This window comes from Macrobrachium nipponense, chromosome 10, assembly GCF_015104395.2.
Source record: "Macrobrachium nipponense isolate FS-2020 chromosome 10, ASM1510439v2, whole genome shotgun sequence".
Classification (NCBI taxonomy): domain Eukaryota; kingdom Metazoa; phylum Arthropoda; class Malacostraca; order Decapoda; family Palaemonidae; genus Macrobrachium; species Macrobrachium nipponense.
Window position 1 is genome coordinate 49,475,067 of NC_087204.1, and position 18,333 is coordinate 49,493,399.

General features: G+C 42.6%; 1 protein-coding gene across 1 annotated transcript in view; it reads left to right on the top strand.

Annotated features, from left to right (window-relative positions):
- Positions 1-18,333, top strand: part of LOC135223608 (lipase 3-like) — a 211,913-nt gene that overhangs the window by 21,950 nt on the left and 171,630 nt on the right. The window contains exon 2 of the mRNA XM_064262196.1: positions 3,431-3,693. Within this exon, the coding sequence (XP_064118266.1) occupies positions 3,624-3,693 (70 nt within the window). The 5' untranslated portion in view covers positions 3,431-3,623. The remainder of the gene's footprint in view (positions 1-3,430; positions 3,694-18,333) is intronic.

Below are 18,333 nucleotides of genomic sequence, written 5' to 3' on the forward strand. Positions count from 1 at the left end.
TTGGTATTGCAGATATGAAAGGCAGGGACTGTCCACCTCCTCCTACCTTTGGGACATAGCCCTTGGGTCCTTGGACACTTTTCCTCAGGACCTATGGTGGTTGCTCCACAGGTTGTATGGCTTGCTCAGCTCCTTTATCTGGACAAGTTCACATCCCGCCTTGTGTGACCACAAGAACGGGTTGGAATGAGAATGGGATTGGCTTCTCTTCCCTCTTCGTTCTGCTCTCCTCCATAGGCAGAGAGCGGCGGTCTTCATATGCCGGAAAGGGCGGTCAATGCAGGTAAGCTATATGACTGAGCTCCATTCTTGCCCTTTCGTTAGGGTATATAAGGCGTATAATCTGTCCCTTTCCTATCAAGGGGGGAAGTGGACACTAGCATGAGACAAAGTCGACAATGTATATTTGTCTTCTTGCTTCTGACTTTAAGTTCTTGTTTGCTATTCATATGAGGGCACGCTTGCCTCCTTCTTATGAATAGGTCCAGATGTCTGACCATTGGTCTTGCAGTTCTCACACTGATCAATCGGGCAGGGGCTAGGTTCCCCCCCTTGCTCTTACAACTGGAGAGGGAACCTAGGTTGGGCGAACACCAGTCTGTCCACATGACTCAGATTCCTCCCATCAATCAGTGAGACATCCTTATGTAAAGGACCGATGGTTTGTATAACATGTGGGAACAGATCACACAATTTTTTAAAGTAAATTGTATTTTCCTAACTATACAAACCTGAGGCCTTTTCCTTTAAATATTAGGCCCGTCAACCTCAATGCCACCCCTCAATTCTGTTTCTGGGGCTAAAACAAAATGGAATGTTTACGTCCAGTCGGGTGAGACGCAGTTACTGCCTAACTACCTTGTTGTTATTTTCTTACGACCGGATTCCAGCCTTTGCTGAAAGTTAATCCTTATGTAAAGGAGCTCAGGTTTGTATAGTTAGGAAAAATACAATTTACTTTAAACAATTGAGATGTTACTTCCCAGTCGGAGGGACTACCACGACCAGACTCGTAGTTAACTACTGGACCGCCTTGTTTAAAGATTTCAGCGGCTGTGTCCAGGCTACACCTTAAGTAATTCCTATTGTAAATGATCTCAGGTTTGTATAGTTAGGAAAAATACAATTTGCTTTTCAAAATTGTGATAGTTTAACCCTCTTACGCCGAAGCGGTAAAAAAAAATTGTCTCCGTGTGCCGGAGGTGTTTCAGAGCGAGCGCGGAAGCGGAAAAAAATATTTTTTTTCAAAAAATCTCAGCGCGCTTAGTTTTCAAGATTAAAAGTTCATTTTTGGCTCCTTTTTTTTTGTCATTGGCTGAAGTTTAGTATGCACCCATCAGAAATGAAAAATATTATCATTATCATATATAAATAATGCAATATGATAGCACAAAACAAAATTTCATATATAATTGTATTCAAATCGCGCTGTGCGCAAAACGGTTAAAGGTAACAAGTTACTTTTTTTTCGTTGTAATGTACACTAAATTGCGATCATTTTTGGGAGGTATATAAAACACATTGTAAAATGATAAAAGCAACACAGAGAAAATATTATCACAAAATATTGCATGAATTCGTAACGCGCGGACGTAAACAAATATTTTTTCAAAAAATTCACCATAAATCTAAATATTGTCCTAGAGGACTTCCAATTTCTTTCAAAATGAAGACAAATGATTGAATATTACTATACTGTAAGAGTATTAGCTTACAATTGCAGTTTTCGACCATATCTGACGAGTTAAAGTTGACCGAATGTCAAATTTTTTTTATATATATATTTTTTTTATATGCAATTATTTCGGAAATAAGAAAAGCTACAACCTTCAAATATTTTTCGTTTTATTCTACATGAAATTGCGCACATTTCATATATAAAACTCTATGAAATGCCTAATATGAAACGGAGCAAATATTCCAAGAATGGGACGTACGCTTTTCGGAGATTTGTGGCGGAGAATCCGCGCGCGGAGGGAAGGAAAGATTTTTTTTTAAATTCACCATAAATCTAAATATTTTGCTAAATAAAAGACTTCGAATTTGTTTCAAGATGAAGATAAATAACTGAATATTACTAGACTGTAAGAGTTTTAGCTTACAATTGCGTTTTTCGACATTTCGGTAGAGTCAAAGTTGACCGAACGTGGTTTTTTTTCTATTTATCCGTGATTTATATGCAAATATTTAAAAAATGAGAAAAGCTACAACCTTCAATTTATTTTTGTTGTATTCTACAGGAATTGCACACATTTTCATATATAAAACTTTATGTAACAGCTAATTTAAAATGGTGCAAACATTACCACAATCGCACGTATGATTTTTTCGGAAGAGTTACCGCGCGGACGTAAAGAAAATGTTATTTTTTTCATAAATTCACCATAAATCGAAATATTGTGCAAGAGACTTCCAATTTGTTGAAAAATGAAGGTAAATGGTTGAATATTACTAGAATATAAGCGTTTTAGCTTACAATTTGCGTTTTTTGACCATTTCGGTAGAGTCAAAGTTGACCGAAGGTTGAAATTTTGGCAATTATCGTTATTTATATGAAAATATCTCAAAAATGATAAAAGCTACAACCATGGGTTGTTTTTTAGTTGTATTGTGGATGAAATTGCGCACATTTCCATATATAAAACTTTATATAATGGCTAATTTTAAAATGGTGCAAACATTACCACAATCGCATGTATGATTTTTTTCGGAAGAGTTACCGCGCGGACGTAAGGAAAAAGTTTTTTCATAAATTCACCATAAATCGAAATATTGTGCTAGAGACTTCCAATTAGTTGCAAAATTAAGGTAAATGATTGAATATTACTAAAATATAAGAGTTTTTAGCTTACAATTGCGTTTTTTGACCATTTCGGTAGTCAAAGTTGACCGAAGGTGAAATTTTGGCAATTATCGTTATTATATGAAAATATCTCAAAACTGATAAAAGCTACAATCATGAGTATTTTATTGTTGTATTCTACATAAAAATGCGCACATTTTCATATATAATACTTCATGTAACGGCTAATTTACAATGGTACAAAAATTATGTCAAAGTGATGAAATAATTTCCGAGATGTGTCACAGATAACTTTTTAGTGCGGCAAGAAAGAAAATTCGTGCTTGCACGCCTGCGTAACAATTGTAAACAAAACAACACCTTGATCTGTGAACATCCCAGCATCCCCCAAGGCGTGTGATTCAAAAGTTTTTAGGCTGGTAGGCCTATAAGTATTTTTCCGCGAATTTAAAAAAAAAACTTTTGTAAGTCGACGTAAAATACGTCCAGTCGGCACACGGAGACAAAAAAGAATGTCGATGTAAAATACGTCCAGTGGCGGCGTAAGAGGGGGTTAAATACCTTTTTAAAAAAAAATGGTCTGAATACAAGATGGTTTTGTGAAATGGTAATCTTCCTACTTGACAGGTTGTAGTAGCTGCAGCTGTTGGATTGTTGAACTAGTTCAAGTTTGTACTTCTTTCAAGAGAAACAGAGAACAATATTCTTACTACCGTGTATGAAGAGTTGTTACTTGAGTAATTTATATCCTTGAAAATGTCTTACTATGGCCTCCTGCTTCTTACCAATATTCTCAGTTTGATTATTGTGAATACAGTACATGCTTCGTTCATGGTTAGCTCAGTTGTTGGAGAATGTTAAGGTACAACCCGGATATATATTTGAAGACAGTAAGTATGGTGCCATCGTTTTCAATAGAGCTTATTTGAACTTTAGTCAAAGATTACTACTTTTGTGAAACTTCCATGTACTGTACTAACTTTTTGTAAATAGCTTTGAAAAATACAGTAACTAGTGTTCATACTGAAATACAAATTATTTTAAATATTTCATCAATGAGAGCAATAATTTACGTGAAAGAAAGAGATAACTGCCTTGGTAGTCCTGTGTTTCTTTAAAAGAAAATCACATTTGTATTCTTTGTAAACAAAAAGTTTGTGTGTTGTGCTACTTTGCTTTTAAATTGCATGCTCATCTGTCATCATAGTTTTATATATGTACTATAAAGAATTCTTTTGCCAGCAACTCATACTTGCTTGTAAAGAGGTACCGTTTAGCAACACTAAAGGATCCCTTCAGCCTGTTTGTCTTTTTAACATTAATCTATTCCCTTTAATCTCTACCCACGTAAGCTGTCTTTACTTATCACCCTCACGTGGCTTCAATTTTCATATTTCATTCAAGAAGAAATTTCCCAGTGGTGAACCATTAAATACAGTAGTAATACTAAACACAGTTGTATGAATGATATACTGTCAAGAATTCTTATCAAATTATTTTATTCATGTGATGTTACTTCATTAAATTGCATATTTTATACCCTCCCATACATTTGTTTGTTCCTGTGGAAACAAACCATTGCCCTGCAAACTGTCGTCACACAGTTTACCTTAGTCTATCTAATAAAGCCTCTGAAGCCTACATATATTGACTGTCATCTGGAACTGAAGTATCTCTGGTGTGGAGTGTGTGAAAATTTGTTTATGTAGCACTGTACTTAAATATGTGCTTTTATAAAGTAAATGGGTTTGCATAAGATTAAAATAAAAAATTTGTTCCGCTTAACAGGATTATTTGAACATGTATAGAAAATATTAAAAACACTTGTTTGTTTCAAACCCTGTAACTCATAATATAATTACTATACAGTTTATGCCTGCTCAAATGTTTTATATATAATGTTAGTAGGCCATGATGCTTCTGCTTTACACAATTCATTAAATCAACTAAGGATAGAAATTTATTTATTTTAGTTCAAGTTTTTGATGGCATATATGACCCCTCCCCCAATTCAGAAGGTTATACAGTAATAACTCAATCTTACGAGATTTGAGTTGTGCGAATTCACAATAGCACAAACTTTTCACTGGAACCTACTATGAAATTCAGGGCCTCTGTAACACGGTTTTTTGGATTTTGCTCCTTATCAAAGCATCGGATGTAGCTGAAAATTGACTGTATATTTTACTAACTGTACACACAAATTTTGTCAGCATTATCAATAACCTAAACCCGATAGTTTTAATTTTTATAGAGTAAAAATGATCTAGCCGACGCCATGGCCAATGATTGCGAGCCAAGAGTTGAAAAACATTCATTACATAAGCAAAGTAAACATCGTTTTACGAAATGTTGCCCCGCCCATCCACCAGACAGAAACCCATTCACCTTATATTCCATTGGCTCTGAAACCCATAGTAGTCAAGAATGGCTAACAGGATTTGGAATTGTCCCTGTGGTTGTAAAACTGCATTTGTCTTACGACTTGCAACTTTATACAGTCAAGAGAAAGCCCATGGCCATACTTACTATAGCCTGAATAGGTAATTATTCAGTTTCTAGTTTAAATCCAATGTTTATGGTCTGATTTATATTTAGCGTAAGGTGATTATAATACTTGTAATGTCATTCAGGATTTTGAACATTTCCATTAACTACATTATTCACTATGCCACCAAGAGAGAGAGAGAAAGAGAGAGATTGTATGTAAACAGTCTTTATATAACTATATTTGTTAAAATAAGATTTTTATCCAAAGTAAATACAAACTTATGTGTGCTAAAATCTCCAGCAGACCAACGGATCATCCGATATGATATAATTTTTTTTCTTCTTCTTTAGTCTGTACGACCATGTTGGATATAAAGACTTTATGAATGGCGCAACAATACATAGATGTGGGTGGGGTATCTGTGCTAGCGTAGTAATACTACTGTAGCAGTAGTGCCGCAAAATTAGTAATAGCAGCAATATACAGTGGTACCTCGAGATACGAAATTAATCCGTTCCGAGGCGCCCTTCGTATCATGAGGTTTTCGTATCTTGGACCACATTTTACATGTAAAATGGCTAATCCATTCCAAGCCCTCCAAAAACACCCCAGTAAATTTCATAATAAAGCTAAATTGACTTATAAATAATGAAATACTACAACAAATTGGACCATTCAATACCTAGCTTAATAACATAATGCTAATTACCTGTAAATAAAGTGTATTAGTGTACATGGTATACAAGAAATACTGTACGTATGTAGTAAAATGTGGAAGCTTACCTTTCGAGTGAGGCTATCTCCGAAAGTGGGGGCAGAGGAGGAGGACAAACGGCAGATACGTACGTACACTTAACTTTACGAAACACATAAAAAAATGTATGGAAAACTAAACTAAAATTTACGAAATACATTAACGAAACTGTAACACTTAACTTTACAAAAAACTAAAATAAAAATAAAAAATTGTTCTTTTTTTTAATTTTTACATTTTTTTTTACTTTTTTATACTTTACGTAGGGTTTTTTTTTTTTTTTTTTTTTTTTTTTTTTTTTTTTTTTTTTTTTTTGTTACAAAATTTCAACTTTATCACCACTTTCAACTTTCTGTTTTTTATCACTTGGTTCTTCCTTTTTGCTTACTCCAGCTAATGCTAAAGGCCTTTTTAAAAAATCACTATCCAGGAAGATTGCTTCTGCCTACTTTTCACAATGTTCCTGAAAACGACTCAGGCAAACGTCATCGAACTGCACAGCATACGACCTGTGTGAGCCTTTACGGGGTGTCTTTTTTTTCTATAAACAATTGCACTTTATGAAAAGTGGCTAGAACATCCTTAATTTCTGCCGTTGTCATAGGGTCGCCCTCCTCCTCACCGCTGCTAGAGAACTCTTGAACGACATTATGTTGCACAGCCTCCAACTCCTTCAGGTCATCCGTCGTAAGCTCCTCTTGGTGCTCCTCGAGAAGGTCGTTGATGCGTCCTCGTCGACGCCAGCCCCATGGACTTGCCGAGTGCAACGATCTCATCAAGATCTGGTTGCAAAACAGTTTCAGGATCGTCAAACTGTTTCTGAATCTGCAGCACCAGCTTCACTCACATCGAATCCCTTGAAGTCTCGGGCGGATAATCAGGCCAGAGTTTCCTCCACGAGGAATTCAAGGTTCACCTCGAAACCTCCTGCCAAGCTTGGTCGATGAGTCGGATGCATATGATGATGTCGAAATGCTCCTTCCAAAATTGACGCAAGGTGAGGTTTGTGGTATCGGTGATGTCGAAACATCTCTTGAAAAGATGTTTCGTGTACAGCTTCTTAAAGTTCGATATCACTTGCTGGTCCATGGGCTGGAGGAGAGGGGTGGTGTTAGGCGGAAGATAAAGAATCTTGATGAAGAATACTCGCTAGGATATCTTCCTCGAGGCAGGAGGGTGGGGAGGGGCCTTGTCCAACACCAACAGACATTTCAGAGGGAGGCGCTTCTCTTCCAAGAATTTCTTCACTGTTAGGCCGAAACACACATTTACCCACTCCGTGAACAAAAGCCTCGTTACCCAGGCTTTTGCATTAGCCCTCCACATTACTGGAGGCTTCTCCTTAAGCATTTTGTGGGCCTTGAAGGCTCGAGGAGTCTCAGAATGATACACCAGTAGGGGCTTCACCTTGCATCCCCACTGGCATTGGAACAAAGTGCGAGCGTAAGCCTGTCTTTCATAGGCTTATGCCCGGGTAGCTTCTTCTCTTCCTCCGGATGTACGTCCGACGAGGCATTTTTTAAAGACTTCGGCCGCTTTCGTGTCCGAGCTGGCAGCCTCCCATGTCGACCACCGAATGGATGCCAGTCCGTTTACGAAATTTCTCGAACCATCCATGCGAAGCCTTGAACTCTGGGTGGCGTTAAAGTCCGTCCGTCCCCTCCGTCGTCTTACGCCTGGGCAATCAATCGCCCAAAATAGCGCTGACATTGTGGGAGATTGCCGTCTCTGTTATCGTCTTGCCAGCGATTTCTTTGTCTTTTATCCAGACAAGAAGCAGCCGTTCCATCTCGTCGTGCATGTGGGTCCTCTTGCTGGACGAAATAGGTGATGCCCTTGGAAGGTGTAGCTGCTTGATGACTCCTTCTGCTTAAGGATGGTGCCTATTGTCGACGGATTCGGCTGTATTCCTTGGCGATCACACTCAATCGCATACCAGCTTCATACTTCTTGATAATCTCCATCTTTGTCTCCAAAGAGAGCATTCGCTTCTTTCCGTGAATTTAAATTTTCTTGGGACCCATGACTACGTATATACTGTACGTAATTTACGTATAAGTAGAATAAAGTTTTTGTACATGCAACTTCCCTGGCAGATATATACTTAGCTATAGTCTCCGACGTCCCGACAGAATTTCAAATCTCGTGGCACACGCAACAGGTAGGTCAGGTGATCTGCCTTTCCCGCCGCTGGGTGGCGGGATTAGGATCCATTCCCATTTTCTAATCAGATTTTCTCTGTCGCCGGTTCCGACAACATCTGTTGTTGGTTCCTCCTGCTAGAATTTCTTCTCGTTTGCTGAGGATCTTAATTGGATTGACCTTTGGTGACGTATTGGATCTTTGGCTTGGCATACGCTTTTTGTGGACTGTTTTTGGATTTGGATAGGATTTTTCTTTCAATATGTCTGAGATTAATGTTGCACCTGTGTATAGAGTGTGTGTGAGAGAGGAGTGTAAGGTGAGGCTACCAAAAGCTTCGGTAGACCCTCACACTGTTTGCATGAGGTGTCGGGGGAATGAATGTGCTTTGAATAACACTGTCGAATGTGAGAGTTTTGACCGAACAGGAATGGAAGACTTTGACTGCATACATTAGAAAGTTGGAGAAGGATAAAGCTAGGAAGGCTTCCGCTAGAAGCTCTAGTAGGTCTTGTTCTTACGATCCTGAAGTAGACCCTAACCGTAATGTAGTTTTTCCTGCTTCTACTCTAGCTTCAGCCCCTTCTCCCTGCATCGAACCTAAGGATTCGTCTTCTGAGATGGCGGCTATGAAGGCCTCCATCCGTAAGATGCAGTCGCAACTGCGTGCGATGGAAGAAGCTAAAGGTAAGAGTGACAGTGATGTGTGCAGTGTCCCCAGTGCAGTGGAGGGGTCGTCTGAGCGGCTCCGCATTACTCCTAGGCCTAGACCTCTTCCAAACTCCCAGGACCAGGGGAGGAGGAATGTCAACAGCTGTAAGGAGGATGTAGAGCATCCCCAACGGTCAGGCGTCCCTTCGGCAGGTCCTGTTGATGCGTCCCAGGCTGCCTCGGATCGCCACAGTAAAGGCATCCTGAGGAAGTGTTTTTCAGCTTCCAATTCGTCTTCACCCAGGCGCGGTTGAAGTTCTGCCACGAAGAGAGCCTGGAAATCGCCTAGAGGAGACGCCTTGGATTCCAGCCCGGAGCGCTTTCCAGAGGATTCTCCATCAGATAAGAAGAGAGCTCGAAGATCCCCCGCGTCCTCTCCGGAAGGAGTTCAGGCGTCTACGAAGCGGTTCCTAGTAGGCCTCCAGGAACAGTTGTCCGCTCTCGTAGGCTCCTTTTCCAAGGATGCTTCACGCAGGAAGGATGTCTCTCTTCCCGCCAAGCACTCTTGTAAGCGTCCTTCTTCAAGCATACGCCCTTCCAGCAGCAGGCGCTCCTCTCCTGACAGGCGCTCTTCTCCAGTTAAGCTCTCTGCTTCGAGTAGGCGCTCTACTCTTGACAGGCGATCCTCTCCTAGCAGGCGCTCTTCTCCAGGTAGGCGTGTTTCGTCCAGGCGCCCTCCGTCGGAAGAAAGCTCCTCCCCTTCCAGGATCTCAATGCATCAAAGGCGCTCTTCTCCTCATGTCAGGCGCTCTTCTTGTAGCAAGCACCCCTCTTCTTACAAGAGGCCTTCCTGTAGCACTCGTCCTACTCCTGACTGGCGCCAGACTAGCAGCAAGCACCTTACTCCTGCCAGGCGCTCTCCAGTAGACAGAGGCGCCTCTCCTGATAGGCGCCAGGCTAGCAGCAGGCATCTTTCTCCTGCCAGGCACGCTCCAGTGGACAGAAGCGCCTCTCCTGACAGGCGCCAGATTAGCAGCAGGCGTCTTACTCCTACCAGGCGCTCTCCAGTGGACAGAAGCGCCTCTCCTGACAGGCGCCAGATTAGCAGCAGGCGCCTTACTCCTGCCAGGCGCTCTCCAGTGGACAGAAGCGCCTCTCCTGACAGGCGCCAGACTAGCAGCAGGCGCCTTACTCCTGCCAGGCGCTCTTCAGTGGATAGAAGCGCCTCTCCTTCTAAGAGTTCCTCCCCTAGGAAGCGCTCTTCTCCTGCTGCAGGTTTGGAAGATGTTTCTGAAGATGAATCCCCTAAGGACGCTGGAGTTTCGGATTACAAGAGGCTCGCAACTCTTCTTCTCCAGGAGTTTGGAGATTCTCTTCGTCCTGCTGACCCTCCTTCTCCAGGATCTTCATTCTCAAGCACCAAGTCTTCAGATCCTCCTCCTTTGTCAAGATGCGGCCTACTCTTTCAATGAAGAAGGCTTTTAAGGGCGTCGGGGAGTGGCTTCAGTCGAGAAAGAAGCTGGTAAGACTGTCTTTCCTGCCCTCCTTCCAAGCTGTCCGTGAAGCCGGGGATTTGGTATGATACCAAGGAGCCGATGGGATTGGGACTTCCCTCATCGGCAGATGCGGATTTGTCTTCTCTCGTCGACTCGTCCAGGAGGCGCTCTCTGCTTTCGGTGAAGGCTACTTGGGGGATGTGTGAGCCGGACCATCTCCTCAAGGGTCTTTTTCGCACTTTGGAGGTCTTCAACTTTATGGATTAGTCCCTTGGAGCTCTGGCCAAGAGGGCGCAGGACCCCGACTTCGTCAGCATTGAGGAATTCACTAGCGTCCTGGCCTGTCTAGACAAAGCGGTAATGGACGGCTCTACTGAGATTGCTTCTCTTTTTGGATCGGGCATATTGAAGAAGAGGTCCGTGTACAGCTCCTTCCTGACGAAGTCGGTGTCTCCTCTCCAGAGGTCCTCTCTGTTGTACTCTCCCCTGTCGAGCCACCTTTTCCCCCAAGAGACAGTGAAGGATATCTCTCGGTCTTTATTGGAGAAGGCAATGCAGGATCTTCTTGCTCAATCGGCCAAAAGATTGAGACCTGCAGTCCCTGTGACCAAGAGAGAGAAGTTACCCTCTCAGCAGCCCTTTCGAGGGAGCTCTGTACCAAGAGTCTCTCTCAGGAGTTGAAGACCCGAGAGGAAAGGAAGATCTTCTAGACGACCTTTCGGGAAATCCAAGTGAAATGCGAGTCCTCCAGACTGCAGTAGGTGCCAGACTGCTGAATTTTGCCAAAGTCTGGGCACAGAGAGGGGCAGACGTCTGGTCCCTCTCTATCCTCGAAAAAGGTTACCTAATCCCCTTCAGGGAGAAGCCTCCCTTGACAACAACTCCAAGGGAGTTATCGGCAAGATACAGGATCTGTCCGGAGTCAGGTCTTCTTCAATCAGTGGAACAGATGCTGGACAAAGAAGCATAGAACCGGTACGGACAGAGCTCCATTCACCAGGTTTTTACAATCGGCTGTTTCTGGTGCCGAGCTTCAGGGGGGTGGAGGCCAGTTTTGGACGTCAGCGCTTTGATCTTCGTCGTGATAAAGAAGAAGTTATCGATGAGACACTTCTCTGTTCTTTCTGCTCTTCGTCCAGGGGAGGGGGAGTGGATGCTGTCCCTGGACCTTCAAGATACTTATTTCCATGTGCCAATTCATCCGTCTTCCAGGAAGTACCTCAGGTTCATGGTTCAAGGAAGAGTGTTCCAGTTTCGGGCTTGTGCTTCGGACTTTCGACTAGGCCCCTCAAGTGTTCACAGGGCCCCTACTGAGGAATGTAGCTCATTGGCTGCACTTGGAGGGCGTAAGGATCTTGTATCTAGACGACTGGTTAATACGTGCTCAGTCAAAGGATCGCTGTCTGGAGGAGGACTTGTCACTCACTTTGAAATGACCCAGTCCCTAGGACTGTTTAGTAAACCTCGAGAAAGTCCCAACTGATCCCCCCAGGAAAACATTGTCTATCTGGGGTGGGGGGATTCTGATGGATTCTCGGGGTTTTCAAGCCTTTCCATCCCAGGAAAGAAGAGAATGCTGCTGCTTGCAGGAAAGGGGCAGCCTTCCTAGAGAAAGAAAGGAAAAATTGTTCCGCGAGGGGACTGGATGAGTCTTTCTGGGGACCCTTTCCTCTCTGGAACAGTTCGTTTCCTTTTTTAGGAAGGCTGCACCTAAGGACCCCTTTCGTTCAGTTTTACCTGGGATGGAGAAAGAATGGGATCAGAAGTCCTAAGACCTGGCGGACTCCTTCCATCTTACGGACAGGATAAAGGAGGATCTCGTTGGTGGTTGGACCCCCAGAAACTAAACCAAGGATTGTCTCTTCATTTACCGAGCCCTCGCCTAGTGTTGTATTCAGACGCCTCGGAGTTGGGATGGGGAGCAACGCTAAGCACGAGAGAAGTGTCAGGCACCTGGAGGGGAGAACAGGTGTCCTGGCACATCAACAGAAAGGAGTTGGCAGCTGTCATCTGGGCTCTCATACACTTCGAGTCGCAGGTCACAGGATCGGTGCTTCAAGTCAACGCCGACAACAACTACAGCCCTGGCTTATATCATGAAGCAGGAGGAACACATTCCTTCTCCCTGTGCGAGACAGCAAAAGAGTTGCTTCTCTGGGGGTCGGAGGAAAGGAACATCACTCTACCTCCACCAGGTTTGTGGAAGGGGAAAGGAATGTGAGAGCAGATCTTCTAAGCAGAAGAGACCAAGTCCTTCCCCACAGGAATGGGACTCCCTCCATTCCAGAAGTTTGCGAAAACGCTGTGGAGCCTCTGGGGTGGAAGGCCAAATCTAGATCTATTTGCAACCCATTGGAATGCAAGACTGGAGAATTATTGTTCCTGATTTCAGATCCGAGGGCAGTAGCAATAGACGGTCTTCTTCTGGACTGGTTGGGGATCGACAGTTATGCTTTTCCCCCATTCAAGATCGTAGGGGAAGTAGTAAGGAAGTTTGCCTCCTCAGAAGGAGCGAAACTGACGCTGATCGCCCCTTTCTGGCCAGCTCAAGATTGGTTCACAGAGGTACTGGAATGGATGATGGATTTTCCCAGGTCGCTTCCACTCAGGAGCGATCTTCTCAGACAGCCCCACTTTGACAGATTCCACAAGAACCTCCCCGCTCTCAGTCTGACTGCCTTCAGACTATCGAAGGACTCGTCAGAGCGAGAGGATTTTCATGCGAGGCTTCAAAGGCTATTGCAAGAGCCAGGAGATCCTCAACCTTGCGCATCTACCAGTCGAAGTGGAAGGTGTTTAGAAGATGGAGCAAGGCTCAGAAAGTATCCTCTTCCAGTACCTCTGTAACAGACATCGCCGACTTCCTCCTTTACTTGAGGGAGAAGTGTAAGCTTGCTGTCCCTACTATTAAAGGGTACAGAAGTATGCTGGCCGCTGTTTTCAGGCATAGAGGTCTGAATATTTCAGAAAACAAGAGACCTTCACGATCTTATTCGGTCTTTTGAGACCTCTAAAACCAAGACTTCTACAACCCCTAGTTGGAACTTGAATGTGGTTCTGAAATTCTTAATGTTGAACAAGTTTGAACCTCCTCATACAGCTTCCTTTAGAGATCTAACCAGAAAGTCTTTGTTCCTTTTCGCTCTCGCTACAGCCAAAAGGGTAAGCGAGCTACAAGCTTTGGAAGGCAAAGTTGGGTTTAAGAAGGACTCAGCAATTTGCTCCTTCAAACCCCTTTTCTTGGCGAAAAATGAGAACCCTTCCAAACCATGGCCAAGAAGCTTCGAAGTCAAAGGACTTTCTACGGTTACAGGGCGAGAATTGGAGAGGACTCTGTGTCCGGTCAGAAGCCTCAAATTCTACCTTGAAAGGAAGAGACAACTAGGAGGTACTATGGAAAGTCTCTGGTGCTCGGTCAGGGATCCGAAGAGAGCCATTTCAAAGAACGCCCAAGCTTTCTTCATTAAGGATGTTATTAAAGAGGCGCATCTATCCTGTGATGACAAGCACCTCAAGCTCCTAAGAGTGAAAGCGCATGAGGTGAAAGCCATAGCGACTTCTTTGGCTTTTCACAAATCCTTGTCTCTCCAGGCTCTTGTCAAGTCTACTTACTGGAGGTGTAACTCAGTGTTCGCATCGCATTATTTGAGAGACGTGCGAGTTACATATGATAAGTGCTTTTCACTTGGAGCATACGTATCTGCGGATTCAGTGCTGGGACAGGGAGCTGAAGCTAATCCTATTTAGTTTAGTTTAATTTAATGTATTTTAGCATTTTATGGTGTGTTTTTTATGGTTGATTGGAAGAGGGTATTGGAAGTTAACCCCTTTCAAATCTTAGCTCTAACAATGTTAGGTGTGGTCAGGTGGTCGGGATTGGCTGTTGTGCTCCTTTTTTTAATTAATACCTAAAGCTCTGTCATGTAAGAGGGCTAGTCCCCATTAATATGATACAGGTTAAGACTCTGTCATGTAAGTGGGTCAGCCCCCATTGACACGATCCAATAGAAGGCTCTGTCATGTAAGTGGGTCAGCCCCCATTGACACGATCCAGAAGGGCTATCAGTCATAGGTCTCTACCTCGCTAAAGCTCTTGAGGCAACCAGACTCATAGACAGTATCCATGAAGTCTTCTGCCCATTCAGGTAAGAACCAAGGTTTTTATAACCTACAACATGTGTTGTTTCCTGTTTTTATATATTTATTTAGCTGTCTCTTACCCTCCACCAAGGGTGCCAATCAACTAAGTATACTATATCTGCCAGGGAAGTTGCATGTACAAAAATTTTATTGTTATGATACAATAAAGTTTTGTACATACTTACCTGGCAGATATATACGATTAATGGTCCGCCCAGCCTCCCCTCAGGAGACAGGTGGAAGAGAAAATCTGATTAGAAAACGGGAATGGTTCCTAGTCCCGCCACCCAGCGGCGGGAAAGGCAGATCACCTGACCTATCTGTTGCGTGTGCCGCGAGATTTGAAATTCTGTCGGGTCGTTGGAGACTATAGCTAAGTATATATCTGCCGGGTAAGTATGTACAAAACTTTATTGTATCATAACCATTATCATTTTCACACAACACGATAAAGTACGTATACTGCAACGAAACCACTAACGAATTTACGTTACTAAACGAAATTGTTAGACCGAACGAATACCGCGTGCGTACGATAACGATGCTGCTACCGAGTGGCCGAGGCACGCCGCTACGTACATAGATGCATCATGGGAGGGATGCTGACCAATAGGAGAGAAGGATCTCATGGCGGTGACTAGCATCAGGAACCAATGGGAGAGCAGGAGGATGGTGGGGAGTCTACTCAGTTGGCAGCGCTCGAGTTTCAAAATTGTTATCGGTGGTTCGGGCGAATCTCGGACTTTACAGAAACCTTTTGTATCTTGAAAACTTTTCGTATGTAGAGCCGTTAAATTTTTCGTATTAGCTTTCGTATCTTTGAGTTTTTCATAAGTTGAGCCTTTCGATCTCGAGGTACCACTGTACATGAATTTAAACGTTTAGGCCAACTGCGGGATCCCTGAGGATCATTTAGCACTTCTTACAACTACTAGAGAAATGTTTATATAGCCAGAAGTTAGATTTTCTAATACAATGTCCATGATAGCCTTCATTGTTATCCTGAATTATAACAAGGCCAAAAGTGGTGGAGCCTCATGAAGTCATCATTCTGATGATAATTATTGGTGAAGGTTTAAAGCCAAAAAATACGGTACCGTCTATTTTTTTTTTTTTTTTTTTAGTAAATAGGTAGATAGCCGATAAATAAAAAATTGCTGACATTGGATACAGCAGTTATCAAATCAAGCTTGTCTACTATGTCTTTGAAAATCACCAACTATTCCCTACATCTTGTCAATCTGATTGTGACCTATAAAGTAGATTATATTTCTTAGGACACTTAGTTTGGGAGTTAGACTAATAATCTAAGTGTTTTTGTATTATTAATATATTTTTGTTGGTTTGTTCATTAATTGACAATTATCATGGAGAGGATTCAGAGTTCATAAAGGTGTACTGCTTTGCTTGTATTTAAATTTTTGTCATTGTTGCCAGAGGTATAGTCTACGTTATGTGTAGCCAATCATCCATTGAGAAAGAGGGAAGAAATGCTGTCATAAGTTACGTAACGAGTGCGTTCGAAACCTTATCTCTGAGTAAGTTGGCCCGTCATCAAAAAAAGTCACTTTTACATTATAAGTATCAAATTTATTCAACCTAAGTAATGCAGAATACAGTCAAAATTTATGTGTAGATATAATGTGTATTCTGAATAAGCGTTATATCTATGAAATGCATAGATAAAAAGTTATTGCCAAAAAACCGTGTTACAGAAGCCCTGAATCTCATACGTGAGTATTTAACAAACGCAACATTTTACATTCCTGGAGAAACCCTGCAAAGGTGTTTTTCAATTTTTTTTATGTAATTTATAAGTTTTCATGCTTTTATGAGTAAATTAAATAGTTTTAAATAAAAAATGTACTTTTTTCTCTCTCTCTCTCTTCTCTCCTCTTTCCTCTCTAACTCTCTCTCTCTCTCTCTCTCTCTCTCTCTCTCTCTCATAGTCAGTGTTGTATGTATGTAATCTTCACACACTATATTTTTACCAACCATTTATTATTTCTTTTTTCGTGGGTAATGTATTAAGCTACCGTTTAAATGAAATTGCAGTAACTTTAATTTCATTTAAAAGGGGAATCTTCTAATTGGCAGAAAACCTGTGGTAGTGGCTTCCACTCGCCCTTGTGTTTATACCGACACCCTATGGGTGAGCGAGCTGAAGGTAATAACTTCAGCATTCCATTTAGCTTTTTCTCTGGTATATTTAGCATCTATTTATACCTAGAAATGTGTGCTACAGGAACATTTCACCGGCCGACACAGGCCTTCCCCCAGAAATAGATTTTTCCTTTGTCAAAATCCCTTTTTTAGGAAGCATGATTAGCATCATATTTAGTGTTCAAACTCTAGAAGTAAGCATTTTCTGGGCTTAACCTGTCGCCCTGTGAAATGGTTTCCTTGGATACTATTTCTTAGAATAAATATTGCTTATTCATCCTAGAGAAAAAAAGAAATATATATGCAAGATAAATGGCTCGCTCACCTCTAATAGAAGTGTCGGTATAGTAAGGAGCGAGTGAAATCACTACCAGAGGTCCCTTGCCATTTAGCTTCTTCCTTCGACAAAAACCCCGAACTACGGAGGAGCCGTGCTACAGCTCCCGTCTACTAACTACCGTGAATGCCTCCGACGCCTGAGACGTCATTCCTTCGATAGCGCGCTTTACCATCACACGTTAAAATTTTCTGTGCTGTGTATTCGCTTATTCTGGATTTATCCTTTATTTCAAGATGTCTTCAGCTTCTGTTTCTAAGTTAAGTACTGTTGGGGTTACTGATCTCATTTTATGATGATCTTCGTGTTTTTTTATATATATTCGGAGCCTTATAGGCCGGTATGCCCGCGACCGCATGGCGGTACGGGTTCTCTCTTTCGGTCTTCCATACTGTGAGGGATTTCCCTTCTCACAGTACTTTAGATATGGTTACTTACACATAGTCTCTATATCTTTTATGCAGTTAGCTTATTAGTTAGGCCTCCACGGGGCACGCTCCGACCGCACGTTTCGGACCTTAGTCTAGCTACGCTTACGTTGTTAGGACTTTTTATCAGTCATGGTTTTTGAGAGTTATATCATCTTATTATTCTGATGTTCCCTCTTACTTCTCTAGTTCCTGATTACCAATTAATAATATTGTAGGTACTAGTTGGGCTAACATACACCATGCTTCGGTATGGCGATTAGCTTACCCTGTTATCACTATTTTTACCGTTAGGTTAGGCTTTCATACCCCATTGTCGAGTGGGTGATTAGCCTACTCCCATTTTCTTTGAACTAGAGCTTAGATAGGCTAACATATCCCTTTCTTCGGATCGGCGATTAGCCTATTCTTCTGATTGATTAGGTTCGTGTTCCCCGTGTTAGTCTAGCTTTAAGATATCGTTTTAATTTTATTATTTGATGATTTATTATAAGTAATCCTTATATATCAGTGATATTGATGTTGTTCCGACGGCTCTTCCCACCTCGTGTTTATCACCTGGCTGGGAAGAAACCACTGGTCGATCGCGGTGAGCCACCCGGTTACGGGATCCCCACCCGTCCCCCCCATTTCCCCCTCCATACATTGCCATCCACGTCGATGGGTGATGACTCGTTTCTCACAGCTAGCGTCCGAGTCTGCATGAGAGGGGGTGACTCACGGTACTGGTGGGGAGCTCCCCCCTACTGGTGTTCTCACTCGTCATGTGTCTCGGGGGCTCGGGACCTCCTCCCCCTACTTCTCCGTCCTTAACTGGCCGCTCAGGGGGAGGCTCCCCTACCCTTTCCCCCCCCAGTTCAGTCCGGCAGGTGTCTATCCGCCGCTACCGAACATAGAGAGGGGGGAGGGAACCACTGGGTGCCTATCC